We start from the raw sequence: 27,379 nt of genomic DNA, 5'->3' as shown, positions 1-27,379 counted from the left end.
ACATGTATGCAAGCTTTTGGGTGAAATATATGGAGCAACTCATGCATAGTCTCATTTCTGTTCCCATTGAGTCCCTTCTTAGAGAAAGGTCCTGATTGCTTGAGAAATCAGATTTTGTTTGAAAAAAACAAACCAAACAGTATTGCTAATATTCTAGTGTTATTAACTATTGTATCAAGGGTTTTGTTCTTAAACTATGCTAGGAGTCCTAAAGTTAGAGACTAGTTGTTCAAGAAACCACAATCAGTAAAATAAATGACTTCTGGAAATGAAGAAGATGATGATACCAACATTATGGACTCCAGGACCATGAAACATGTCTTCTTAACTGGGTGAGGTACTCCTGGAGAGGCTGTAGGGCTAAATTCTAATCCTGGGTACGTGGGCACAGACTGTCCAGGGACTGAGATTAGAGTGTAATCCTAAAACTGGATTGAGAACCACACATTCCTTAAAGAAAGGAAAATAACTATATTTATACCTGGTGTTATCTGGTGAGTTTACTTGCATGCCTTTACTGAAAACAAAGGTGTGGATTGTTCACCATTTTTGATCTAGCTAATAGTTAAGATTGCAGCAAGTCACAGTTCTTTTAAACATGCTGCTTTGGGGTATGTATCAAGGCCTAGTATTAGTAAATTCAGTCCTTCTGGAGCTAAGTTGGGTTGGCACCTCATTCTAGGAGTGGGGTGAAGGTAGACCCGTTCCTGTCTGCTACCAGGGCAGCTATCAGCTTCATGCTCTGATTGCACCCAAAAGTGGGGCTGCGTCACAAAGGCACAACGGGAGCCCCTGTGGGTGATGCAGGTGAGTGGTGGTGGGAAAAGCAGCCCTCCTCCCCTTTGGGGCAGCAGTGGGGCTGTGTGGGTACAGGACAGGGAGCTCTGAGGTGGGGCTCTGTGGAGCTGGAACCCAGGGCCACGTCCTGCAGCACAGCCCTAATGCTGTACGTCTGTGGTTGTGGCAGCACCCAAAGGCTCCACCTGAGGTCACACTGAGCAGAGGCTTCAACATCCTATCACTGTGTTTGTTAAAAATTGGAGCAACAGTTAATGAAAATAGGGGTCGTGGCTGAGCAAACGTGGGTATGCATGTGTGTATGTGTGCAGTGTTGTTCACCTGCCCTTGTCTCCTAACCAGCTGTTCATGAGGGATGGTCTCTATTACAGGGCTTACATACAAAGGGTTAAAAGCACGGTGCATTTCGTTTTCCTTGTGGATTTATTTCATAATTGACAATGAAAATAGCTTGTCATTGAAACAGTATGATTATTTTAGAGGATGGAAGATTGCAAAGTGTCGTTGAGTGGGATCAGTTAAAAGGAAGCCAGACAATGCTGTTTACTTCATAGTGGTTTGCTTTTAAAACATAAAGAAGGGATTTTTTTCCCCATTATTTTTTATTCCTAGATATTTTTGAAGTAGAAGCCTTGGGAATGGAGAATTCTCATGATCAGAGAGCAAGGTGAGTATTTTCAAATGAGATCTGAATTTTTAGTGGGATTTTTGTCTTGCTTTGAACTAAGCTGAAATAGTGGTACAAACAACAACATTGCCAGTGCTGAGAGAAACCAGGCAGTAGAAAAGTGAGTGAGTTTTAGGATGGCTCTTTAAAACTGTTTACACTTAACAACTCTGATTTCCACTAAGAGTTTGACTCTCCAAAACATGTACTGAATCCTCTATACCTTTTCTGTTTGGTTAGAATATGATATTGCACCTGTGTCCTTCAGACATCCCAACATCTCTGAGTAAATGGAGAAAACTGTGTATGAGAGCACTGAAGTAAAACAAGATGGTGCTTTTAAAATTAGTATTATTAATCTTTTCAGGCTAATTTTCTTCATTACAAAACAAAAGATGGTAAACTGGTGTTAAAAATGTTTGCAGATTACACAAGTCAGATGTAGGATACTAAAATCACATTTTCCACATTCATATGGAAAGTCAGAAGCTTTAACATAACCTTATTCCCCTTACAAGAGCAGTCTGACATTGCAGAGCTGATCATGTAAACAAACTCAGAAGTCAGCATCTTCAACAGACAGAATGTTCAGTTCCACAGCTTGCAGGATCAGACCAAGGCAAAGTTACCTGAGTCAGGATTGTCCCTACTGATCTTTTTCTATCACTGGAGCACGGGAGAGATGGGAAATCCACATATTCTGTAACTGAGGAGCTTGAAGTTTTAGCTGAAAGGCAATCTAATAGCGCCCAAGCTTTCCTCAGCCTGCAGTTAATTCCACCCACACTTCTGATAAGAACAAGATATAAGGAACTCTTATAATATGATGATGCTATTTTTACAAAATATATCACTCAGTATGTTGGTGTTCCACAAAACTCTTACCACAGGTTTGCTACAATGACTGTGCACATGAGCAAAATTTAGATTAGGCAAATGTAATGTAGGTATGTCAGACTAAACCACCCAACTGCATCCTCGTCATTATGACACTGATCAATGCAAATTGCACACTAATTTAGGCAATTCACTGCTCTAGGAAGTACCTGTGAAATACTGAGGTTTTTCAATTGCACTTTAAGAAGTATACACTAGCACAACGAATCAGTTGTACTGAGTAACAGCCAGTTAGCTTCGAAGAGTATTTTAAGACAGTTAGAAAAGACAGCAAAGCATTGGTTTGTGCACATTAAACATCTCATGTCCAGATTTCTTAAAAACTACTGAGCACGCAGTGAGAAGCCCTCACAAAGTAAAAGCTTCCTTTTCTGAAATCAGTCTTTAAATGTTGCAGAATTATCAAATGTATGCTGTAAGGCAAATACAATTTCCACCTGGATATGCGTCTGACAGATGGCTGAGAAGTTGGTACATAGCTCATCACAGACTTTACTTTTTCTATAACTCTCATGACTACTCCATACTTTGCTCTTTGCAGTGCAGTGCTGCTCTTCAAATAAACAGCCTGCTTCGATCTGTGCAGTTTCCCTCCTGAGATGAGCCTTTGCTACCAAAACATGGAAATCATACACTTCTTGGTGCTGCTTAGCAAGATGCTGCATAGCTATTGGTATCATAAACTAGTGCTGTTTATTTCTATTTCATGTATACTTACATCTATTGGGAAGGCCTTCGTTTTGAGGAAAATGAAGTCACCGTGAACGTCCAAAAGTTTGTGCCTTCACCATACGTCTTCCTTTCAAGCTGCCTCAGTAATGTGATTGGCAGCTTTTAAACCACATCAAGATTAACATGTCAAAAACTGCCTTAACTAACGCTGAGTTTACTTTAAATACAAATTGAATTTATCTCGATTAGCCCTCATCCCTGCTTCTAAGCCCTACCCACTCTGACATCACAAGCCCTTCTCCAATACCATCCTCTAAACAGGCTGCAAAAACGTAATTACAAGAAGAGCAGCACGCTGATCTGATAAACCTATTTCACATTTAACCTGCTAAGCTGTTGTTAGCTTGTAAGATGCTTGTTGCATTCACTTAAAATCTTCCTGTTCCAGAAAGAAATATGCGAGAAGGTTAAGAAGTGCCTGGCTCTCTGCATTGTTGCCTGTTTGCACAGATTTCTAGGAACAGCATATTTCTGTCAGTTGGAGAGCAGTCAGCCCACAGCTGTGTTATCCCAGGGCTGTGTATCCGCTTGGACTGGGGAAAACTAGAAGATGGAAATCCTGTTAAGCATATTGTGAGGCTAACACAAGGATCAGATGGTTATACTGCTCAAGCCAGCAGTTTACTCTTTAATTCTCACCATCAGCGGGTTAACTCTCAGAATGAATGCCCAGTGTATCACAAAGTTTAAAACTGCAGGGAGAGGTAAATTTTTTCAGGTATCCATGTCAGCCCGTGGGACGTCAGAGATGATGTTTGTTTTCCCCTTGCTCACGTTCCTGAAGCTCATCAAATGCTCACTGCAACAACAAGTGCCCCATGTCCTTTCCCAGGTACCATCACAGCACCTAATCCTGGAGAAATGTCTAACAAAAATTCCACTTGCAAGCAGACAAGGTATCTCAGTAGCATGCCAGCTACAAGGTGATTCTCAGCTTGTGTTCAATCCACTCAGTCTGTGACTGCCTACAGAAGCTTGTCATTCCAAATGTGATGAGCCAAAGCAGCCTTGAAGAAAGCTCCTCTGCTGGGATGTTTTGGGATTGTCTGAGCGAGGCTGAAGCAAATGCTTAGTAAGGTATGGGGTTGCCCAAGTACACTAAGAGCAAAGTATTGCATCAGCATGCGTTCTTCATCAGATGTTTCAGCCTGTGTGTACCGCATTTCAGGAAAACTATGAAAAGTTTAACACTAGGAGAGAGTACTTCCTGAGGTAGAAACAAAACCAGCAATATAACAGGTATACATATATGTATTTGCTTCTATTTTATCCAATGAGGGAAGGTTGGAAAGGGAGAATGATACTTCACGGGATTCCTGGCATCCAGTCTTTGATTTCTGGCACAGAAGCAAGGTTGCTGCTTGCTGTGGTGATGTGTGACAACCACAGTGCTTTGACAGTCCCGCTCTGGAAAGATCTAACTGTTCTTGGCTGGATTTCACAGGTGTTGGGGATGTGTTTCTGAATCAGACACGTATCCATACGTATCTCAGCAGTCTTGTTTTTGCTGGTCATCTTCTCCAATGGGAAAAATGGTGAAGCAGCAATGGAGAGTGAGAGAGAGGGACGCAGGAGGTGAGTGGACTGTATCAACTTGTCCTAGACCGTGGTTTGTCAGTCAGCATCACTGTTAGCTCAGATGATTTAGCACAATGTATTCCCACATTATTTATTCCCTTTGCACCGCAGAATCTGAAGATGAGTTTCAGTAGTTGAACAGTTCCCATGCAATATTTGGCGTTGATCACCTGAGCTACACTAAGTATACACTAATGTGAAAGATAGGGCTGGAGCTACACCTTCTCCTGTGCACTCTTGCCCAGATTTACTGCCAGGGTTATCTCTGTAGTCAACACAGCATCACTTTGCTGTAGAACATAAGGATTTGGAAGAGCACAACCAAAACCCAGTAGTATGTATTCAGGTTCAATCTCCACAGAATGCAATGGGGTTTTCCTGAACTATCCAGACCCATTGTACCAGATGGTACCGTATGGAAGTAACACTGATCCTTTGACTCTGTTGATTTCTAATTAGGTTTCTAGTAATTAATATAGTTTGCAGGCCTTGCATGAACTCTGCAGATTACCCATTCATGTGAATGATTAACTGAAAGGGGATTAATCCTGGCATAAGTTCAACTAAAAATTATTTTCTAGCCCTGAAAATCTTCTCTGACAGGCTAGTAGATTTTAATAGGGAGTGAGACGTTGATATTTGTGTAGTTCCATTTCACAAAGAGAAATTCCATTTCACTCCTATGTGCAGCCGAGCGTTGGACTTTGTGATCCTTGTGGGTCCCTTCTGGGATGTTCTGTGATTCTGTGGTAGCATAAAAGTACAGAGAAATGTCACCCATGAAAAGTCTCACTGAGTTTAGGGAAACTGTTGTAAGGTTTCTCAGAGGAATGTGCTTTTCTGAACCCAAGGTTTTTGCTGGTTTAGCATGTTATCTGTGCCTTTCAAACTTCTCCTGTGACCAGTCTATGGTTGGACCTAAATACCAAGAAGATCAGCTATAGTTTTCATAGCACATTGAAATCTGTTTTAAACAGCTGCTGTGTGTCTGGTATGTTAGACTGTCAAACACTCATTTTACAGGAAATAATGTGGATTCTCACAGGTCCTTTGGACCAAACTTAGTCCTCAGGCATGCACACTGTGGGGAAGTCTGGAAGGCGTTTGGTCCAGGGAATTGTCAGTGCTGCACAGTGTTTCTGAGTCTGTGAGCCTATAAGCAATGCCAATAAGCATTTTTCAGCCTGCAGCAGATTGAGCCAAGCAATCTGAAAAGCTACTGCAGGCATTGACATTCATGCAGGAGGTGGGAATGGAAGCAGAGATGCATGCTAGGGAAAGGGGGAAGGAATAACATCATGTTGACTCAGTCTCCTCATACAGAAAGGAGAATGCTGGCTGCACCTAGGGGTGAGCAAAGCTGAGAAAGGGAACATGGGTAGAAGTAAACAAGGGTGTCTACTGTGTGTTATAGAGCTCAGAATGTTGAACATCCTTAGCAGATAAATATCCAAAATCGTTATATTCTATATAAATACTGGGCCAAGGGCCTCTTTGATGCAACTGCAGTCATTGACTATAGCAAGTGTGCTTTATTATTTCATCCAGGTGCTTGGGGTGCTAATTTTACTTGATGGATAATAAGGGCCATCAAATACAGAGTTGCTACTTTGCTTGGGTTTCATTGAAAGATGCACTCCTAAAAGGAGAGGGAATCCCCAAAATGATACTCAGTGATTAAGTACATAGAATATAGGATTTCAGTGTTTGCAAATCCTTTTTTTCAAATGAACTTGTGGCACTAATCCTCTAATGGCATTATTTCTTTGGAATATATGCCGGATTAAGGAGTCACAATGAGGCAAAGTACAAAAATCCACATTAATCTCTCACCAGTGGATGCTGTGTGGGATGCAACTTTAACTGTGTTTTTCCAGACCTGGTCTGTTCCTATCCTTGCCCCAGGTCTACACAGAGGGAGGAACAGATATAAACAAATGTGACACTGAGCGCTCAGCAGATGGTCACAAGCCATTTAACTCGATGGAAAGGCGTGGGCATTTATTATCTTTAAACTGCAGAAGCTAAGCCTACCCTATGCTGTCTGTGGTGAACTGCAGGAAGTAGATGTATGGGTCTGTGAGGCAGAGCAGGGCAATGTTCACCAGTGAGCAGGGAGAGAACAGCACCGCCCTGCATACCAGCTAATGATTCCCACCATTCTGTATTGCACATGCAGGGCACAGCCTGGGCTACTGCAGAATGACATCCATGCGTTCAGCCCTTGCTCTGGTCGTCCTGCTTTGCTTTAGGATAACCTTGCTGTCCCCTCGTCCTGCATAGCTTGCTTTCTAGGAAGAAGAAATTAGGTCGCTGTGAAAATACAGTTCCCTTCTCACCGGATTACAGGGATGCTGTCATGGTGCCATGAGGTATTTTTACTCTCATTCAATGGCCTAAAGTGGTGATAGAATTTCTGAATGGTCAATGCATCACTTAGTGCACTGATGTCAGAGCACTGAAGCTAGCCAAGCCTAACCACTGTAATCAGTGCTTAACGTGCTTAAGGATTTCCCCAGTTCCAGGGATCGGAGATTATCAGATATTCCCTCCCGTTCCACCTTCCCATCGAAGCACTGTGGGCACGGAGCTCTCAGCCCAGCAGAGCCTGGCACATGGGCACAGATGCGGGTTGCCTTGTGGCTGTTTCATGCCTGGGCACTCTTGTTAAGCACAACATTGAAAGTGGATGAAAGCTGTCGAGTTCAATGTGTTCCTTACTGACAGGATTGCTTTGGGTTCTCAGCTGTGTAACTGAGACACCCAGGTAGGGGTGTAGGACTCACATAAGTGCCCTTTCCCTGTGGATACAGAGCAAGGTGCTCTTTACAGAGGTTGGGTCAGGACAGCCACCCCTGGGCTCAGGAGGCATTACAACCAGCTTGGAGATCCCTGCTGTTTGGGAACAGTTACGTGCCATTCATTCTTGCAGGTAAACACTGCCCATGACAGCAGTTTTTGTGCATTTTTTCCTTCTGAACATCTTTCTGTGTAGTATTTTTCATGGGTGGGCGGATTTCCCTGCTGTTCATTTGAAGTTTTCTTCTCCTGATCTTATGCTGTTGACTCCCAGCATCACACTGCTGCACTCAGCCCTGTCTTAATCATCTGTACGTTGACACACTGAGTCAGGGCTGTCCTCAGTCGGTGTCTGCCCTGCTTGCACAGCAGTCGTTACTTTTATTGACCATCTTTATAACTCCCTACCCAAAGCACTCCAGCTTGCATATGTCTGTAGTGTATACATAGCAGTGAGAGGTCCATGTATAACGATGTTGGAACAGGTACAGGTGAAGGTGAGCAGGAAACGATGAGGAAAACTGATCTGGCACATGAGGGGAGACAAGAAGTATTGGGTTGATGTAGGCTATGGGGGTGACAGCATCACAGATATGGGCCAGGAGCATCGAAGCTAGAAAATGTAACTCTCACTGTCATGGAAATCAGATTTACAAACACACAAATATGGGGTAGCTTGGTTTATGCACCTGATGTGCTCTGAGATGTTGTACTGTGCTATCATGCTGTTGCCTACAAGCAGACTGTGGTGGGTGGCACAGCAGGACCTCTCCTCTCCTGCATGCTGTGCCATGAAGTGCCCAGCAGTGAGCTACCCCTCTGTGTTCCCTTGCATCACCAAACTGCGACGCCCACTGGCACCTGCCTTTGCTCAGCCTCCACCAACACTCCTGACAAGTATGGACAAAAGGGGTGGGACAACAAAGAGCTTTTCTTCAGGTGCTGCTGTAACCTGACCTGCGAGGTGACTCAGCTGGCAGCAGCTGTGCGGGACGTGGGGCGGTCAGGGTGCAGCTCTCAGCCTGCACTGCCACTTCCTCCTTTCTGCATTGCCAGGTTGCTCAGCTGCGGCACCAGCAGAGAGCACGCAAGTGGATACTCAGCTCTCCCCCTGGAATAGCGAGGCTGGGGCAGCAGAGCAGCAGGAAGGACCCGCAGAGCTGTTGTGCAGAGCTGTCGCTGTCAGGCTGGCGAAGACGGGAACACTCAAAAGAAAAGCATCGGGAGTGTCCTGATAGGTACAAGTGAGGTTTTGTTCACGTGCCATGGCTCACTTCTGCCAGCCCTGAAAGTGCTGTAAAAGGTGAAACAAACCCACAGGTGTACCGATGGAAAAGACAGGTATGGCTTTTTGTCTGTTTCAAATAATGCAGTTTTACAGCAAGGAAAGCAACCAGGGTAACTAGCATTGCTTTACAGCTCAATAAATGTGCACTCACATCTCTGTGCACTGCTTTGTACAATTTTTGTACTTTACACATGAGCAATACAGCTGCAACAGGCTAACAGGAGCAAGATTTAAAAGAATGCATCAGCTTTCTTCAAGTGCTCTGCCCTTGAACACTTGTATCATAGCAGGAGAAAAAGCCTACATGCATATTGTCGATACTGGTGACATTGTGTGTAACAGTCATTAAAGTGATCAAGGTTGTGTGCTCTGTTGGGGACGCTGGGTTGTGCAGAGTTCTGTGAGCAGATCTCTGCTGGGGAAAGGGGTCACAGCGGCTTCAAAGTCAGCAAATGACGATACAGCAAGTGTGGTATAAAGAAAGAAGGAAAGAATGCATATGAATTGTTACAAAGCCAAACTTCAATTTACCTGTCAGTTAGTCATTGAGACTGAGGTCATCATAGCAGTGAACTCTCCAAACAAGCTGACTGGGATCCTTGTTTTTTCCAGCATTGGTGCACTCCCAGGAGTCCTTGTAGTCCCTATTGCACACCTCACCTTCCTGACAGCCAGACTAGCCTTTGGCATGGGTCGCTTTGGTGCCAAACTGACACCAAACTGACATAGGAATCTTTAATTTGGCCATAGGGAATGCAGCAGCTTCAGCCCTGGGGCTCCCAGTAGCCAGGTGGGGTAGCCTTGGGAGCAGTCTGTGTTAACAAAGCAGCAGAAAGTGAATCTTGGGCCATGTCACAGTGGGACCAGTGAGTCTGCTGTGTGGATACTGAGCATTACCAGGTCCTTCCAAAGGAGGAGATAAGAGCTCAGAGACTAGTTCACTAAACAGTGACACTGATATTGGCATGGAGGGAATGGTAGGAAATGGTCAGTGCATCTGCTGTTATGAAAGAGGGTGTGCAAGAGTGTTGCTAAAGATAATTCCTTCTATGTCTGCTGATCTGCTGAAAGGAGACACACAGAGTTGCCAGAACAAGAGTGAGGAAGACATCCCAAAGAGTTCCCCATTTGACTTTGTTATAAAACAGTTCCAAGGGAAGAGATCCTCTTCCGGAAAAAGAAAAGAGCAGCCTTCAGCCATCCAGAAGTTCTTCAGTGGCTTTGACTTTGGGAAATCAGAAGGCAAGGAAAGACAAGAAATTGAAGAAACAGAAATAAACAACTGTAGAGCTGATGATCAGAGTGAGAAGGAAAATCTCTCGGTAGAAGGTAATGCTGATACAATGAACAAATCCATGTGGATGCATTTTAATTTCATTTGCTTTTCTTGCTGGACAGAAAGTTATATTTTACTGCCTGCAATATATCCTTTAGCCAGAATTTGCTTCTGACTGAAACACTATTGAGGATGTGCCCTCTAGCATGATAGGTGCTGAGCAAGGAGTGGGGTCTGTGCTGCCGAGGAGGCATAAAGCTTTTGTGTGACCTCCCTCTTGATCTCCAGTGTGAGAGGTCAGTGCTGGAGGCAGCTTATTAGTTGCAGAGCTTATTTGGTTTCAAAGCCAAGCTTTGAGCAGTAGCTTGGCTTCTTGTATTTAAGATTGGTCTCTGCCTACCCTGCTGCTAAAGCAATCTGAAGGCAGCCAGAGCAGATGTTTCCTACTCCTTGACACCTGTGAGGGGGAGGGCATGGAAATTGATTGTGAATGTTATTTTGTTCATACAAGAGCACTCTCTACACACCAGAGAAAATGAGGCTATTCTTACAAAGGTGTTGGAAAGTGAGGTTTAAAACCCCATTCTCTGATCTAAGAGTTCTGGGAAAACAAGAAGAGGACAGCTACTGTGAGTGGGATTACTGTTCTGTGTACCTTTTGGTGTTGGGTTGTTTTTTCCCTTTTCATTTATGGACATTAGATGAAACTGCTGATTTATTAAAGGGTTTAGTGAATAATACAAATGAAACTTTCCTTGCTGTACAAACTGCATGGAAGATGAAGGTAAGAAAAGCAGGAAGCGCATTGCACAGACAATGTATGAAGTGAACACAGGCTGTCATAAAGCAGGAGACGATCACCACACAATTGCAGGGCCGCTCTGTTCTGACCGATTCAGTACAGGCTGTACTCCAGCCGTGTGGCACACGGGCACACAGAGGTGGTTAAATGACTTGTGTATCCAGAGCAGCTGCAGTCTGGAGTTTTGCAAGAATTTCACGTGCTTGAACAAGTAGTGCAAACATCCTGAGCCACTGGCATAAGGCAGCGTGGAGATGTGAAAAAAAGATTCTTTTTGCATTGAGCATCAGGAGCTTTGTACTGATCTGACCTATCTTATCACTCAGGTTGTTGGTCCATGCTGATCGAAATTAGAGGCTGGTTTACTGGCAGCTTTAGTTCATTTCCTAAAGTCTCCACCTGGTGCTCTGGGTTGGTTGCATTGGTAACCAGGGCTGTGTTTCTTTGTTACTCAGATGAATCTTCACAGCTGATTTCTGAAGCAGAGTCACCATCTGGTGAGCAGAGATTGAACCAGTTCATGCAGAAACTGGGAAAGAAACCCAACAGCAAGAACCTGGATCTCAATAATTGTGCATTAAGTGCAGCAGATGTAACAGAGCTGGGTAAATATGTATTTTATTCAGCTAGACACTTTGTGTATTTCTTTGATTCTGATTTGCCTATTCAGTTGTTCACTCCTTTCCTTTCCCTTTCTTTTATCTCAGGCTTTATTTAAGATTTCATTTGGTGGTCCCAGGTCCCTGAGGAACATTAATAAATAAATTGTATTAATTATGTAATATATAGAAATATTAAAACCATGCAAGACTGTGCAGCAGGAGAATACCTTCGTTCTCAGGCTGCAGATAAGAAAGCTGAGATACAGATTGTCATGATTTTCTACTGTCTTAGAAAGCAGTATCAAGATGTATGGACATCCAAGGTTTGCACATGATGTACAAACAGTACTTTTTTTTTTTTTCTTTTTTCCTCAGCTTCTTTACTGCCATTTCTCCCAGAGCTGGAAGAGATCAGCCTGTCCTGGAATGGTTGTGTTGGAGGGACTTTGAAAACCCTCACTGCTCAGTTCCATCATGTGAACCTGCTAAAAGTCCTTCGACTTAACAACTGCAGGCTGTCAGCTGAGGATGTCACCTCCTTAGGTACAGGCATTTGTTTGCTTTCAGACAGCTTGGGTGTAATGTAATCCATCTTGTCTCTTCCTGCATCCTATCCCTGCTGCATCCACACTGAACAATATCAAGTCCCACTGCAAAACACTGGGAAGAACTTGGGGTTGTGAGTGACCTTGTACATTTGAACAGCTGTACTGAGCTCATAGCTCAGGGCACAGAGCTTTTGTATTCAGAAGGCAACAGAATTCAGTCCCATTTGCAGAAGAACATGTTTCCCATCTGGATTAGGATTTTTTTTGCTGTCTTTAATATCTAATGGTAGACAGCAAAAGTGAAAAAAGTTATCAGTGATCATAGGGTCAGTTTAGGACTTTGTGCTGCAGGACAGGTGCAGTGCTTGTCACAGAATATTTGTTGGTCTTTTGGAGGAGTCTTAAAACCAGCAGTGCTGTCTTAGCGCTTCATAACTTGTTTTTGTAAGTTTGGAATAAGCTTATTCCTCTGCTTACTTCTTTGCTTGGAGTGCTTGCAGCCCTGCTTTGTGCAGAGCATGGATTTAAAGGTTTTGAAGTTGGTGCTGTGCACACAGCTCCTAATGCTGAGTCACTTACCTCTGGGCCTGGAATTTACTGGTGGGGTGGCCTGTGATACGTGTCTGAAAGAAGGGCAAACTCAACCAACTGTGCTGTTCTGTAAGGTCACTGCTCATTTTGCAAGTTCTAAAAACTGGTCTGGGTTAAAAGCTTTCTTTTTCCCTATCATTTGAATTCTTTTTTTCTTTTCTCAGGAAATGATCAGACATAACACATATGCTAGTAGCTCAAAAGTACGTGGTGCTATCTGTTGGGGAAAAAAAAAAACATTTTTGTATTATAAATCTTTTGTGAAGTATTAGTTAAGAAAACACAGAGACATGAAAAATTATTATTTAAATGCAATTAACGGTTTCTGGGTTAATTATGAGACTTTGGATCAAGTACTGTAAACTGCATTTGCATATTGGCTGATTAAATTATTTATTTCTAAATACACATCTGCCTCATCCCTCTGCAGAGGAATTTAGGAAGTTGGATTTTGCAGTGGGACGTTAATGTTACAAAGCAGCACTAACACAGTTCCAATTGGCTGCTGTGTCAGGCCTGGAAAAGGCCAGTTTTTGAGAATGCAATAAGAATCAGTGCTGTCTGCCTTGAAATCTTGGGAAGCTAGTTTGTTTCAAAGTGATGCTTCCCTTGATTCCTTATGAAGTGAGCTGAAAAATCCTGCTGGAAACAAACCCCTGAGAAATAGCTGTGAGAAGACTTCTTTCATCCCATCCCAGATGTCCTGTGGACACAGTTTGGAAGACACTGGAAGTATGCCAAGTAAAAAAAGGCAGAACTGTACAGGACAGTAAATTCAGGCTTGTAACCTGTATTGATTTCCCTGTAGATGAGACTTTCTGGGCCATGGCACAGGTCTGCAGTGTTGGTCATGCAGTCTGATGAGTGTTTGGGAACCTGGATAAATACCAGGTCTGTGTGCACTGTGATGGTAACTTGTGTTCTGTTTTGCTCCTTGGACAAAGTGAGGATTTATACAGCGTGGCTGCACTGGAATGCCATACACCGATTTACCTATCAAATAACCCAAATTACAGTTTGAGAATCAAGTGGGTAACTTTTCTCTGTGTATTCAAGGCTGTATTTTTGTTTTCCACTGAAATAGATATCTAGAATGAATCATCTTGGACTTCTGTTACAGGAGAGGCATTTGAAATTGTTCCTCAGCTTGAAGAACTGGATTTATCATGGAACAGCAATATAGGTGGCAAACTATCACTCCTGACAAAAAAACTTCGGAAGGGATGCAAGATTAAACTCCTGAAAATTACAGATTGTAACCTGACGGCCAGAGATGGAGAATCCCTCGGTGTGTGCATCCACATAGCTGGACTGAAAGACTGGCTTCACAGAGATGCAACTCGGTTGAGTGAGATGATGGCTGGTTGGAGGTCCATCTTAGTAGAAAGCTATTCATTTCAAGCTTTGTGTTATAGCAGTATTTACCAGACAGTAAAAAAAGGCCTGAGGGATAGGAATTTGAGTTGGCTTCCAGTTGCCACCTCTCCCCTCTTTCTTCTTATCATATCTTAATCTTATGTGGTCTTTTGATCTGATGGAGTTTCTTAAAAGATTCTCTCCCTCAAGAGAAGTGCCTGTGCTCTGTTCTGATCTTTACTGTGGGAGATGGCTCCCATGCCACATACAGTCCTATATCTTCTCATTAGAAATTTTTCTTTCTCTTTGTATTCCTGCTTTTTATTCTCCTACATTTTTCTTACTGTCTTCTATTTTTTTTTTTTTTTTTCAGATTTCTTTTTCTATATGGGTTTTGACTGATTTTCTTGATTTCTATCTAATCAATGTTTTGCTGTATTTTTGGTAGAATAGGAACCTGGAAAGTTTAAATCACGTGTATAGGCAGATCCAGCCTGCCTTTTCCTGTTTGTCATCGTGCTGTTCTTTTCTAAGACTCATCTGTATGTTCCAGACAATTACCAATTCCAGTTTTCTTTTTTTTTCTTGCCAGCTGAAATACTAAATGTGCTCCCAAACCTTGAAGTATTAGATCTCTCTATCAACAAACACATTGGCTGCAGCATGAAGGTCATTGCTCAGGATCTGAGAAATGTACCGGGCCTCAAGGAGTTGAACTTGCACATGTGTGGATTAAAGCAGGACGGCCTCCAGGGCTTAGGTTAGACTTTAGACTCAGAAAGTCTTTCATTCTGCATAAACTGTACATCTGAAACCCATTTCAGAAAGGCAGCGCGGTAGACTTTTGCTGATGGTCTGTCAGTATCAATGGACGATGGTTATTTGCTGCTTGAGGATTGATAAAAGACTACAGAGACTTTCTGCAGGAGTAGCATTTATCTTCCCCGAGTTCAAGCATGTGAAAGTCAGTGGGGAGAGTCACCTTCCACATCATTTATCTGAGACACATCTTAGGGCACATTAATGGCTCTCTGGACGGGCTTCCTCCCTCTGCAGACAGAACATAGACAAGGGCACAGACAGTCTAGCTAACTTCTGAAGGCTTAATCCTACTTTCAGAGGGGAATCCGAACCTGCCATTATCACTTAATGACTGTCCGGTGAAGCCATACGAAATGGGCTTATTATCTGTGCCTCTCCCTCCTGGAGGTCTTATCCGTAAGACAAAACAACTGGCACTAATTAGCACTTCCAATAGCCTTTTCAGCAAAAAGCTGAGGATTGAATGGATCTGGGGATGAATTAACCTCACCTTCACCTGCTCTTTTAGAGAAGAATGGAGTAGCATGGGTGCAGAAGCTTTGCAGTGTTACTGTGTCTGCTGTGATTATATGCTGAAGCTTAGTCTAAAAGCTTTGCCTTCGATACTTTGTGCAGAATCTGACACTAAAGTAAATGAATGTTGAAGCTGTGACCCGTGCTATTGTAGCAGTCAGTGACCAGCCTGCTGTCGTTTCCTTTTCAGACACTGCTTTACAGCACCTTACAGCACTGAGAAAATTAGACATATCGTGTAACAAAGAGATTGGTGGTGGCTTTAAAGACTCAGCAGCTCATTTGGCCAGCTTGAAAAATCTCGAAGTCCTTGACCTCCACCAGTGCTGTGTAACAGAAGAAGACGTGACCGTTTTGTGTAAGGATGTCTTGAGGAAATGATTTAAGAATGTATGGTTTTGACTTCTGAAAATACTTCAAAGGCATAAGAGATTCTGTGTAACACAGTCTAGCAGATCTCAGTTCATTTTTTGTGAGGCAGCTCTGGAAGTGCAGCTCAGGGGATAGCTTCCTTGATCAATGTGGAGTGGGGGGTTTTTTCTATATCAAAAGAAGTCCCACAGTGGCCGATCCCATGCGGAACTAAGGGCTTCAAACTGCCATGATTCAGACCCATGATGTGAAGGTAGGAACCACCCCCAAATCCTGTTGCTGAGGATCAGTAATTTGGGAAATGTCCAAGCAATCTCACTGCTGGTATTGGCATGGATCCGAGGCTTTTATGTGCATGCTAATACAACTGCCTAAAATTACCTCAGTGAGCTCAGAAGTGGAGAATGATGTTGGTCTCTAACTCCTAAGTACTATTAGGAAGGAAAACATTTCTCCCATTCAATCAGTGGGACAGCTTATTTATTGTGTGCATTATCACAACTTTTTGATATTATTGATAAAAAGCTTCTACTTTTTAGAACAGCAAAAAATCACGGCTCAGAATCCATACTGTCTAAATCTTATTTGCCACTGTGAAGAAGGCGATTTGAAAAGCTGCTGATGAAGTACTGGGAATTGTTATTATTAAAATCAATTGTTATTTTTAATATTTCGTCTGCACATACTAAAATCAATAGAGAACAATCACATTAATACGAAGTGGTCGAGGTTAGCAGTGAAGACTTTTAGAACTAATCCTCCCTCTTGTTTAATATTCAATTCCCAACTTCACCTGGAAAATGCTGGCAGGAAACTGTGTCCTGACAACCTTCAACACAGTGTCTAATGATACCTAATTTCTTAAGCATTCCTACGGAAAATGACAAGCAAGAATTACTCAAAGTATGTTTGAGTATCAAAACTTGGCCTTGACTTCTGGGTTGGTTTCTGAAGACAAGTAGTGATGTCAGTCAAATATACTGACATATACGACATTAGTTCTGTATCAGTGACTCATAAACACTTCATGTCTTCAAAGCCCAGGTGATACCTTTACTCTCCAGTCTTCAAGAGCTGAATTTATCCTGGAATAAAAACATAGGAGTCTCATCTGATCCTCTTCTCGGCAGACTCAGATTTTTACCGAAGTTGAGATCTGTGGCCATCAGCAATTGTGGATTAGGCAAGGAGTCCTTTTCATCACTGGGTAGGAATGCTTTTTTAAAGTGTGTCTATTCTCAGGGTCTCCCTGTGGGACCAAACACTTCATTCTCTGTTGGCTGAACTCCAAAAACAGTGGTTACATTACAGTGCAGGTCCTGAGTGGAAAAGTAACTGTCGCTTTCTCCTCTGGTTTTGCCTTATGATGAAGCCAGTGTTTCATGGGACCTGGTTGCAAGGGAAGGTCGTTGTATGTCTTCCTGTTTCACCTGACTGAATGAAGTGCTTTTAGTCCTTTATCTGTTAGTGAGCTTTCATGTACTTCTTATAATTGGAAGAGAAGGTAGCAGAGCAAGACTCACATTACGCTAGAATTGCAGTTTTACTGTAAATCTGCATTTGCAGTTTATTAAGGTCAAGATTTAAGGGTTTTTTTTGCTCTCACTACAGATAAAGTAGAAACTTTCTGACTTACAGTGAAGTGTGGGGCAATGGAGGAGCTGTGAAAATGACTGCAGTAGTGGAAAAGATACTGCACAGCCAATGAAGAAAAGCCCAACTAACACAGGATATGTAAATGCAACCTCTTTTGCTTACTTATTGCAAATCTCAGTGGATTAGTGGCTGCACTGTTCCTTTGATAGGAGTTCCATATGGCACACAAAACCTACTACAGAGGGATCTGTTAGAATGCATTGTGCATTTGCTGTACGTTTGATACCCTTTATTAGTGACACTAAACCCTCAGTGAAACTTGGCTGCCTTTAGCAGAAGCAGCATCAAGCTGAACTGATCTGAGGTCCCTGCAGAAAGAGTACCATGTTTATGTCATTCCAGTTATGGAAGAATGGCACGTGGAAATCAGTGCTGTCAAAGATACACTGCGTTTTGCCTTGAATGGCCAATTCACTGCCAAAAATTTCTGGGTTTAGGTGAATTCAAAATGTTTTTAAAGTGTGCCATTGTATTAAATTGACTTCAGTGGAACAAGGTTAAGTCAATAATGCAAACAGAAAGGAAAGAAAGCTCTTCTGAGAGACCTTGAAGAGTCTGTAGACAGGCCCTTGTTACACTGTTTAATGAACACAGGAGAGACTTTCTTTTTTTTTTTGTCTGACTTTTATTAGGACAAAATAAGTCATTTTAAGCATAGATAGGCAGCCTGTCAGGAGCCTATTGGCAGGTGACTTGCTGGTGAGGTGTCTGTTGAGGCCACGCTGTTTTCTCTTAGTAAGCAGAAGTTGCTGGTCTTAATCTTTTCAGCTGAGGCTGCCCTTCACCTTCCTGAACTGGAGATATTAGACCTTTCTTGGAATAAGTGCGTTGGTGGAAACCTAAAGCTGCTTTTGGGAGCACTAAAGCTTGCAACGGAGATTCAAGTGTTAAGACTGAGCAGCTGTAACTTGGTGGCTGAAGATTTGGCGCTTCTAAGTACGTATAACATGGCATTTACAAGCAGTCAAGGAGCCAGTGCACACAGACCACAGTTCAGAAGGGACTTGTTCCATGTGCTGAGCACGTTTTTGGACAAATCAAGTGAAAAGATGGAAAATACAGCACTGTTTTTCCCGGAAAGTATTTTCATTTTGCTGAAAGCTCTGTGTCCCAAACACGCACAGTGCAAAGACTGAAATGGATAAAAATGCAAAGAATCATCTTAGCAGTCTTATGTGTTAATACAAAAATGCAGCATATGGAAAAAATGTATGGTTCAACCCTGTTTTTTATATCACGTTTTTCAACCTGCCTCTGAGGAGTTCTGTTTTGCTCAGTTACTCTTCTTGGGTCAGTGATTGATGAGAAATGTACATGCTGACAGCCAGTAAGGCAGGCGCTACCAGCTCTCAGTCCATTAGGTGTGTTTCTGGAGTCCAGCTGTGGTGGGAGAATTAAAATGGAAATATTTTAGCCCACTTCTCAGCAGCTGCTAAAAACGCTGGAAGATGGGAACCCAATGAAGGAATGAATTTCAGAACTGTTTTGAAAACCTGTTCATTTTAAAGGCATCCTTATGATTCTGTGGGCCCGACTCGTGGGTTTTGAGTGTCTGAGATTGGCAATAGCTGTGTGATTGCTATCAGGGCCCTGTAACCTGGAGGCTGGTGAGAAAAAGCCTGAATATTTTTGACTTTACAAACATCACCCTTGACAGGTGGCTCTTTTGTTGAATATCCATTAAGGATCTCAGCTACCTTTAGGGTATATTAGGGCCATTACCTTCCCACAGTGAGAGGTGGCTGTTGTAATCATGCAAACTCACCGAGTTTTGCTGTTCTCCTAAATCTCCCTATAAAGCCTGCCTGTCTATTTTAATTGGCACCTGTCATATCCTCCAACTGACTTCAAGGTCTTCAGGTTGCCATACAGTTTTATGTTTGAGTCCCACTGTTTGACTGCCTAAAGACTCTAAATAACATGGTATTAAAATACTCATCTTACTTACAAGCTTTTAAAGCAATTGCCAGGGTGTATTGATTATGTTTGTTATTTCTTGCAGCATTACTGTCACACGATGGCCACCTAGCCAGGTTACAGAAGCTGGATTTGAGTTACAATAACACCATCTCTGATGAAGGGTGGATGGTTTTCTGTCAAGGCTTAACAGTATTCAAAGAACTCTCAGAGCTGGATGTCAGTCTTCGTCCATCGTCCTGCCGTGCCTGTGGGACGTGGTTCAGTGAGTTGTTAGCAGCACTGACAAAGCTGCCTGCATTGGCAGAGCTGGGCATGCAAAGATGGGTCCTTTCAGAATCGCAGCGTAAACAGCTGGAAGGCTTTAATCGAGACAACAAAAGAAACATTCGTTTTGACTGTTGATGGAGGCTGGAGGTTTCTGGAAAGCCTTTCACAAGCAACATATGAACTAAGTATTGCGTGTCTCTCACTTAGAAAACTGCTTGAAATAGTTCCAAATTTATATAAAAAACAGTTATTCAACTTCCTACACACGTAGATTATTCCCCTCGATAACATATTCTTTCAGATTCTCTGGGCCATGCTTACTCTGCTATTGTGACACCACTGAATGTGCTTAAGCTTCCAGTTGTGAATACTGCAATGACTGATACCAAAGGAGCAGTGACAATTTCAGATAGATACGTGGCAGGTTTGCCAGTGCAAGGAAATGAGTGGAGTATGCACTAATGCAGATGGATGGGCAGTGTAATTACACATACAAGGAAGATGTTTCTAATGCAAAAATATCTGAAACTCTGTGTTTTAAAATTTTGTTCCCCCTCCCCCATACATTTTAATTTTTGTGAATGCATTAAAGATACATTATTGTGAGATTTGGAAAACATCCCAGCAGCTCAGGAGTATATGTCAGAGTCCAGTAAGAAGAAAACAGCAGGAGTTGTTCTGCCTCTGCTATGGCTCTCAGTGCCATCTGATAGCATAGATGAATCCTGCATACAGAATCAGCATAAAATCAAGGTAAGAAACATTTGGTTGGTGTCTTTGCAAGCCTCAGACAAGGGAAATACTGCAGTGGGGTAGATCAGGAAAGTCCTGCTATCTTAGCAACAATCTGAATCTTTCTGCATTCAAGACTAATCCGTTAGCTTTTAAAACACTTTGTGGCATAAGCTGTTCTTATTCTTATCCTAAACGTGGAGGAAATCTATCCAGGGGAGCAAAAGCTGTTATTAAAAGCCGCAGGGCAGCTTCAAGCTAGAAGCAAACCACCCTGCTTTGCACCCAAAATGTTAGAAAATGTACCCACTTGGGTCATATAAGTGGCTCTTCTTTTTACAATGATGATTTCTTATTGGATTTGCTTGCACAGAACCATATTCTGGCATACTCGTTTATGTCATGGAACATCTTAACCCACATGTGAGCTCAAAGGCTGCACTGGGATTATTCATCCGTAAGGTATTTTAGGAAGTAAAGATATTAGATCTGCCCACTGAGTGAGGAGTCTTAGAGAAATCCTGAGGGATAAAGTACTGCTCAATTAGCCCTGAGTTTGTCTTCACTCTGCAGCAATCTCCTGGATGTGAGGCACAAGAGAATCATCAGCTGGCACTTTCCTTGCTTGCCCAGATCCCTTCAGCACAGAACAATACTCAGCCTTCAATCTGGGTGACACCTCTAACACAGCTTCTGACTGGCTCTGAGTTTATCAGTAGCAGCTAACCACGTTGTGCTGATGCCTCTCCATTGTTTAATCCATGATTTCACGAGGGTCTTCCCGGGCTTCCTGGTTTCAGTTTCAGTTCCACTGAAAAGTGCACTTGGATCCCACAAGCTCTGAGGAAAGCGAGATCAACCAGAGTGTCGTGGTCAGAGGTAGCAGTGAACTGCTGCAAAGTGGGATTGGTTATTTTGTGCAGATTTGCTCAACCCCTGAAGAGAAGCAAAGAGTCCCTGTTTCGTACAGAGCTAACAAAGGAGCCTTTCAAACTGTTATTCAAGGCAGGAGAGTTATTTTAATGTGGAAACACTATCAGCTCTGTTTCACAGCAGCTCACCAACCTTCTCTTTCAATCACTTGTCTTAATGGGACTTTCCTTCTCCAATTTGCCTTTGCTCCATCTGGAGAAACGATCCTTTGTTCTATGGGGATCTCTGTGAATCACTCCTCTCTCCCTTGAACCTCTCTTAATTCAGACTGAGGTGGACTTCACTCTCTTGGGCTCCTCTCTCTCATTTTCAGGGCACAGTAAGGATGTACTGTTTGCAATTTCTTCACTTGCTTTTTTATATTCCCTTCCCAGTCCTTTGCCCACTCATGAATCTGTCATGCCTGTTCTGCCACAAAAGTCTTTTACTAAATCATTTTGATTATCCTGTCTGTCAGTCTTCCCAGAAGTGCCCCTTCCAATGTTTTCCTCCTCAGTTGCCTCTGCTGTCAAAGCAGCACCAGTTTCCTAGTGAGATGGAAAACCAAAACTGAGCAATCCCACCTTTCTGCACTTAATAGTCCCCACTTCTCCAAGAAGCTTATTAGTGAGACTTCTGTGACAACAGACTCAAGAGCCAAACAGAAATAAGACCCTCGCCCTGGATGCAGATGTGGCTCAGAAGAACATGACCTGGAGGTGGAGCTCTTGGGAGAGCTGAATCTCAGTGAGCTTCACCTCATCTTCACCTCCTTCCTCGGGGTGCCACCAGCTCCTTGTTCTCTGGTAGAGCTCAGGCATGGCCAGGGAGAGAGGTCTGAAGTTCTGCTCAGTTTAAGTAGAGAGACCTGCTCCCTTGTGCATTTTGACTCTGCACAGCAGTTTGCCTAGTTTAGCTCTGTGCTTTGGGAGCATTGTGACCGTGTTCTTACATGGCAGGATGCAGAGCCATTGTGAAATGCTGCATTTTGCACACTCGCAGTTTTCAAGTAAACCTGTTGTACACAGACATCTTACAAACTGTAAGCAAGCCGTCTCAGAGCTGGGCTGTAGCACTAGGATTTGACAGCTTGCAGTCATTCACAACACTGCAACTAAGATTGTCAAAACGTTAGGGAACATTTTTGCAGAAGATGGAGATACTTGGAGGTACTTTGAAACAGCTTTTCACACTCCTGTAAGGCAGAAGTGTTGTGCAGATCATGGCAGGTGTGGGTATGTTCTGACTGCTGGGAATCCTCCTCCATGATTCCAAACAAGGTTTTGTTTGTAAACATAAAAGACAGTAAATAAGTGCCAGTATGTATAAGGCTACAGGTATGGTTTATAGTCTAGATATGGACAAACCTCACCAACTGGAAAACAACTTTCTAAGGATTATATGTAAAATACTTGGAATTCATAACAACAAACAGTTCATTGCACTGGATTCCTGCAGATGAGATTAATTTCCAGTTAATCATCTGCCTCTGTGCTTCAAGATAACATCCATTCAGGATGAGAAATCCCAGACTGTTTCAGAATCTGCCTTATTCAGCTGAAGTAGCTGAAAGTTCAGAAACAGCCCTAAAAAAATCACCAGTTTTCATTAGAGTATCCACTGATGCAAATGCTTTAATGCTGTCTGTTTTGTACTCACTTCTCTCTTGCAGCTGACAGGGTTCTGTTCAGCTTACTGCACAAGAATCACTTTTTGGCTTTTGCTTCTTTTCCAGACTTCTGTTTTCCTTTTTCTTTTCCTTTCTTTTCCTTTCTTTTGTCTGCCATACTTTTAAATGCCAAGAAAGGTCTGATCCCCTTCTTTGTAATCAGCCCATGCCAAATATTTTGGATCTGAGAGAGAACATAGTCTGGTTACCTTGAGGAAATGGATAAAAGCCAGGCACGTTATGGCCTCCAAAACAACTCTGCATTAGAGTACATTGTTTGCAGCTTGTCCACTTGCCACCTGACTTTTCTTTTATCGTGTGTTACTTTTTCAAGAGGAATTCCTTATCAGGGAGGAGACCAACGCTGTCATCCTCCAGATCCTCTGAGGAGTAAATGGCAGTGGCCTCACATTTTTAAATGCCACCACTAAGTTTGGAAGAATAGTCTGTGAGAAACACATTAATTCATGAAGAAATAGCAGACACTACAGGAGAGGGAGATTTTTAGTTTCAGAAGAATCGAGGACTGTTTGCCTTTCCTTCCTTGCCTCGTTTTTTTCTGAGCTAATTCAGTTCATGTTCTATTAGTGATGCAGACTGATCTTTTGGGAAAACAAAACAAAACGACGACAGCAGAATCTGATAACAAAATATGTTTTGTTCAGTGTGTCTGCACGCCAGAACTTCAATTCTCTACAGTCAGAACACAGCAAGGTGCCAGTTAGATTCATCTTCAAGCAGTGCCCAGACTTGCTGGACCTACTTTGAGTTTAGGCACAGTGACTATGCCCCTATCACTGGACAAAGCTGGTGGCTGATGTGTTGCAGAGTGCCCTGTAGGTTGCTCTAAAGTATCTCTGATCACTAAAAGCACTGCTTTGTACATACATACGTACATCGTGGTTGCTTTAAAACACCTACCTTTGAAGCCTTGGCTTTTTTATGTCTTTTTTGCCATAAGTACTGCAGAATGGCAGATGTCCCCTGACTGCACACTTCAATGGGAGGGTCTGTCATAGGGTTCCCGTCCACAAGGACCTCCTGCAGCTGCTTCAGGCTGTTCAAATCCTCAGGCAGCCTGGACAGCTGATTGTTCTGAAGGAGCAGTTTCTGCAAACCTGAGCACACAAAAGCAGAGAGCTGCAATACGAAGGACAGGAATGATGCAAAGCACCCCTGCATTCTCCCTGTAGAACAGCATATGGAGGAGGCATAAACAATTCAGTCTGTGCTTATTAGGAGTTTGAGTACTAAACATCCCATCAAGGGCACTGGATAAAATTCAGATTACCTCTCCCAAGTGTGGAGGGATGGGACTCAGTCTCTCCTAGCAAGGCTCATCTTTATAGTTGAAGACTGGCAGTCTGGTGGCCAAATCTGCTATACTGTGCATGACAGCACTGTTGAGCTTGCCATACATAGAGATGATTTGGAGAACAGGGGAAGATAGAAAGACTGAACTGGAGGACAGAAAGCATGTTCCTCATCACTGCCCGCCAGGTCTTTTCCTGCCAGTGGTGTGCTAGGAGCTGAGCCCCAGGAATCTCCCCAGTCCTCTGAGCTTGGGCACAGCATTTCCTTCACCCTCTCACCTCATGACTTCTCTCCTATTTGTCCCTTACTGATTGCTGGGCCAGCACCAAACAGTGTTCTGCCTTCTTTCTCTCCCTCCTTCCGGAAGAATTAGGTCCTTAGGGCTAACACCAAGATGATTTCTCACCTTGCATTTGGCCTAGAGACTCTGGGAGCTTCTTAAGGAGATTGTTGTGACAGTCGAGTATTCTCAAGTTGGTCAGTGAGCCAACAGCTGGGGGCAGGTGCTCCAGACAATTATTCTCTATATGCAGTTCTTTCAGATTCTGGAAAATATGTGTGCATAATAACTTTTCATAATTAAAGGATTTTTCTTTAGCTGGTTATATTATCAATGTACGGATAATATCAGCAAGTGGAGAAATTAGCTTTAAAAGCTGAGGCATCGTTGGGATAACCGCCTGATAGAAAGAGACAAGCTAAGTTTTAAACACTGACTGTTGATGTTCTTCCTGTTCTGATAGACCTGGCCTGATGCTGCACCAGCCCTAAAAAAATTAAGGAGGACCTTCATTTCTGCATTTGGGAGCAGCTGAAGGGCCAAGCCACAGTACACACTCAGCCCCCACCTCCTCCTGTTGTCCCTACCTGCAGTTTGATGATATCTTCTGGCAGACTTGTCAGTTTAACTCCTTTATTTTGTCCCAGATATAATTTCTCTAATGACTCCACGAGAAAGATTTCCATTGGAAAGTTGTTGAATTGATTTTTGGACAGGCTGAGGCATTTTAAATTTGTCAGTTCTTGTATTTCTGCTGGTATCTGGACACAATCATTAAAGATACATTATGTCAATTAAACAGTCATCGTAGGGATTTGTCTTTAGGGAAAAATCTCTAGGAAAAGCTATGGAGCTTCACTGTTATTGATGGATGAGCAGAGAATGTTCTACTCATTAATATAACATTATATCTCACAGTGTGGTGGAAAGGTGGGGGGAAAAATCATATTGTTTCCTCTGCTGGAAAGATTTCTTATGTGGTTTATTCTTAGCAGAAATGTTTGTCTGCTTCTTCACTTCTGTTGTAAGCTCAGTGCAGGGGAGAGTCATTGAAATGAATCAAACCTGAAAGAGATTCTTCTGTGTGAATTACTGCTTGTCTAAAGGGAACCTTCACAGAGAAAATCGCACAAGTGAAAATCTCCTGGGGGGAGAGTAGAGTTGCATTACTTAATAAGGGAGGTATAAGCCCTCAAATGAGTATGTCATACTTTAAAGTACTTAACTGTTCATTATCAAGTAATTAGCAGATAGTAATGATTTTAAAGGCATTCACAATATGTCATCTATTTTAATGTTGCCCTCTGCTCTGTTTCAGTTTTTGATGCATTGATTCTACAGAAACGCAGCTCTTATTTTCCAGCTTACACAGAAAGATGATGAAATAAAGCAGCCAACTCTGACAGCAGTTCCTCCAGTCAGTATTCATCTATGTGATTCAGCACGAAAGTAAGTGTCTCCATGCTCTTGCTTTTCCCTCTCTGTCTCAGCTGTCAGTGTCAGTGTTACCCAGGCTCAGTGCATGCCAGGAGTGCATCTTCACACTTGAGCAGAAGGCAGCTCTTGGTTGTAATGTAAGACTTTGCAAAAGGAAGGTCTCAGTGAAGTAAGAGTGAAAAGATAGGAGCAAATACCTCCTGTATTTGATTGTCATCCAGGTTCAATATCTCCAGGTTTTTCATGGAGCATATTCCTTTGGGAATTTCATCAAAGCAGTTTTCACTCAGATCGAGTACCCTGACGCTGGTTAGGCTGGTGCAGGACAGGTTCACTCTGTGCAGCCCAGTGTTCCTTAGATAAACATGGGTAAGTGATGTCCAAGAGCCTGTCTGGGCTGGCAGCTCTTCCAGGCTGTTATCAGACAGGCCGAGTTCACTCTTTTCAGCGAGATTGTTCCAAACTGGGGGAAGCTTGTGCAGGGGATTATGAGACAGATCCAGCACCGCCAGCTTCTGGCAGTGTTGCAGCGTGGGAGGAATGGAAGATAAGTTATTAAAAGCTAAAAATAGCTTAACTAAGTTTGTCAGAGAGCCTATCTCTTCTGGGATGTGACTGATGAGATTTTGTTCCAGATCTATTATTTCTAAACTAACAATTTTACAAAGCTCGATGGGAAATTTGTCAAATCTATTGTTTTTGAGGTAAATTTCCTTGAGTTTTTTCAGGTTCACTGTTTCTTTTGGCAGACACTGTAGATGATTGTCAGAAAGCCCAAGAAGTTCAATGAGATGGAGGTATTTGCAGATCTGCACTGGGATTTCATGCAAGTTTATTTGGTAGAGCCTGAGCTGGTGAAGGGACTGCAAGTTGCTGATTACCTGCAGAGAACTGTAAGAGAGGGGGTTGTTACTTAAATCTAAGCTCAGAATACTTTTCAACATCCCCAGCTCTTCACATATTTCCCGTATGTGATTGTGATCCAAGTAGAGAACCTTCATGTTCTTCAGGAGTTTTATTTCTTTCGGGATGTTCACTATCAGGTTCTTCTCCATGTGCAGCTCTTCCAGATGCTCTAGACTGAAGACCTCAGGTGGGATGATTTGCAGCTGCTTATTGGCTAAATCAATAAAAAAAATCCTATCTGTGGCATGCCTGGGAATCAGACCTTCATTCTCTGGTACTTCATTCATTGGTTTTTCTTGTGCAGTCGTAATGTGATTATCCTCAAAGCCAATGGGGTCACCTTTAGGGTGATGAGTGTCCTTTGCACTGAGCTCCATGCTCTGCTGAGACTCAGCCATCTGTAATTCTTACTTTTAAATTTCAGAAGAGAAAAAAAATAAATAAATAAAAATCAGCAGTACTCAAACACTAAATAAATAGTGAAAGAAGTTAAGACTGAGGGACAGGTCCTACCTACTGTCAGTTGTACCCCTGCAAAAGCTGCTTACATTCCTTGATGTCGACATCTGCAATACGTACAAGTGTGACTGTGACTTTGAATCCAGAACCCCAAAATGCCAAATCAGAGGGTGGCCTTTGTGAAGT

The 27,379-nt window shown here is 42.7% G+C and overlaps 2 protein-coding genes across 3 annotated transcripts in view; one reads left to right on the top strand and one right to left on the bottom strand.

The window, feature by feature from the left end:
- Window positions 1–20,043, top strand: part of LRRC31 (leucine rich repeat containing 31) — a 36,553-nt gene extending 16,510 nt beyond the window's left edge. Inside the window, exons 2-11 of one of the 2 annotated variants that reach the window (XM_042881189.1) lie at window positions 8,528–8,812; window positions 9,831–10,088; window positions 11,293–11,442; window positions 11,815–11,982; window positions 13,699–13,866; window positions 14,527–14,694; window positions 15,460–15,627; window positions 16,681–16,848; window positions 18,066–18,233; window positions 19,300–20,043. In XM_042881189.1, the coding sequence (XP_042737123.1) occupies window positions 8,800–8,812; window positions 9,831–10,088; window positions 11,293–11,442; window positions 11,815–11,982; window positions 13,699–13,866; window positions 14,527–14,694; window positions 15,460–15,627; window positions 16,681–16,848; window positions 18,066–18,233; window positions 19,300–19,619 (1,749 nt within the window). In that variant the 5' untranslated portion in view covers window positions 8,528–8,799 and the 3' untranslated portion in view covers window positions 19,620–20,043. The remainder of the gene's footprint in view (window positions 1–8,527; window positions 8,813–9,830; window positions 10,089–11,292; window positions 11,443–11,814; window positions 11,983–13,698; window positions 13,867–14,526; window positions 14,695–15,459; window positions 15,628–16,680; window positions 16,849–18,065; window positions 18,234–19,299) is intronic. The other variant, XM_042881192.1, reaches the window with a different exon arrangement.
- Window positions 20,044–22,834: 2,791 nt separating this feature from the next.
- On the bottom strand, window positions 22,835–27,111 carry LRRIQ4 (leucine rich repeats and IQ motif containing 4). The gene is made up of 5 exons (XM_042881074.1): window positions 26,026–27,111; window positions 24,979–25,152; window positions 24,518–24,656; window positions 23,719–23,984; window positions 22,835–22,981 (listed from the first exon to the last, which is right to left on the bottom strand). Exons 1-5 carry the CDS (start codon window positions 27,109–27,111, stop codon window positions 22,835–22,837), a joined length of 1,812 nt encoding a protein of 603 aa, XP_042737008.1.
- Window positions 27,112–27,379: the final 268 nt, after the last annotated feature.

This window comes from Lagopus leucura, unplaced genomic scaffold (genome assembly GCF_019238085.1).
Source record: "Lagopus leucura isolate 7727_CA_CO unplaced genomic scaffold, USGS_WTPT01 Super-Scaffold_100029, whole genome shotgun sequence".
Classification (NCBI taxonomy): Eukaryota; Metazoa; Chordata; class Aves; order Galliformes; family Phasianidae; genus Lagopus; species Lagopus leucura.
This window is presented reverse-complemented; position numbering and strand designations above follow the sequence as displayed.

What these genes read in the sequence shown, in the direction of transcription:
- LRRIQ4 (XM_042881074.1), bottom strand. Translation starts at nt 27,111, where the DNA reads ATGGAGCTCAGTGCAAAGGACACTCATCACCCTAAAGGTGACCCCATT. An exon ending in ATGACAATCAAATACAGGAG is followed by an intron (nt 25,153 to 26,025) that starts GTATTTGCTCCT and finishes GATTGTGTCCAG; the next exon opens with ATACCAGCAGAAATACAAGA. An exon ending in GTCTCTAGGCCAAATGCAAG is followed by an intron (nt 23,985 to 24,517) that starts GTGAGAAATCAT and finishes GCTGTTCTACAG; the next exon opens with GGAGAATGCAGGGGTGCTTT.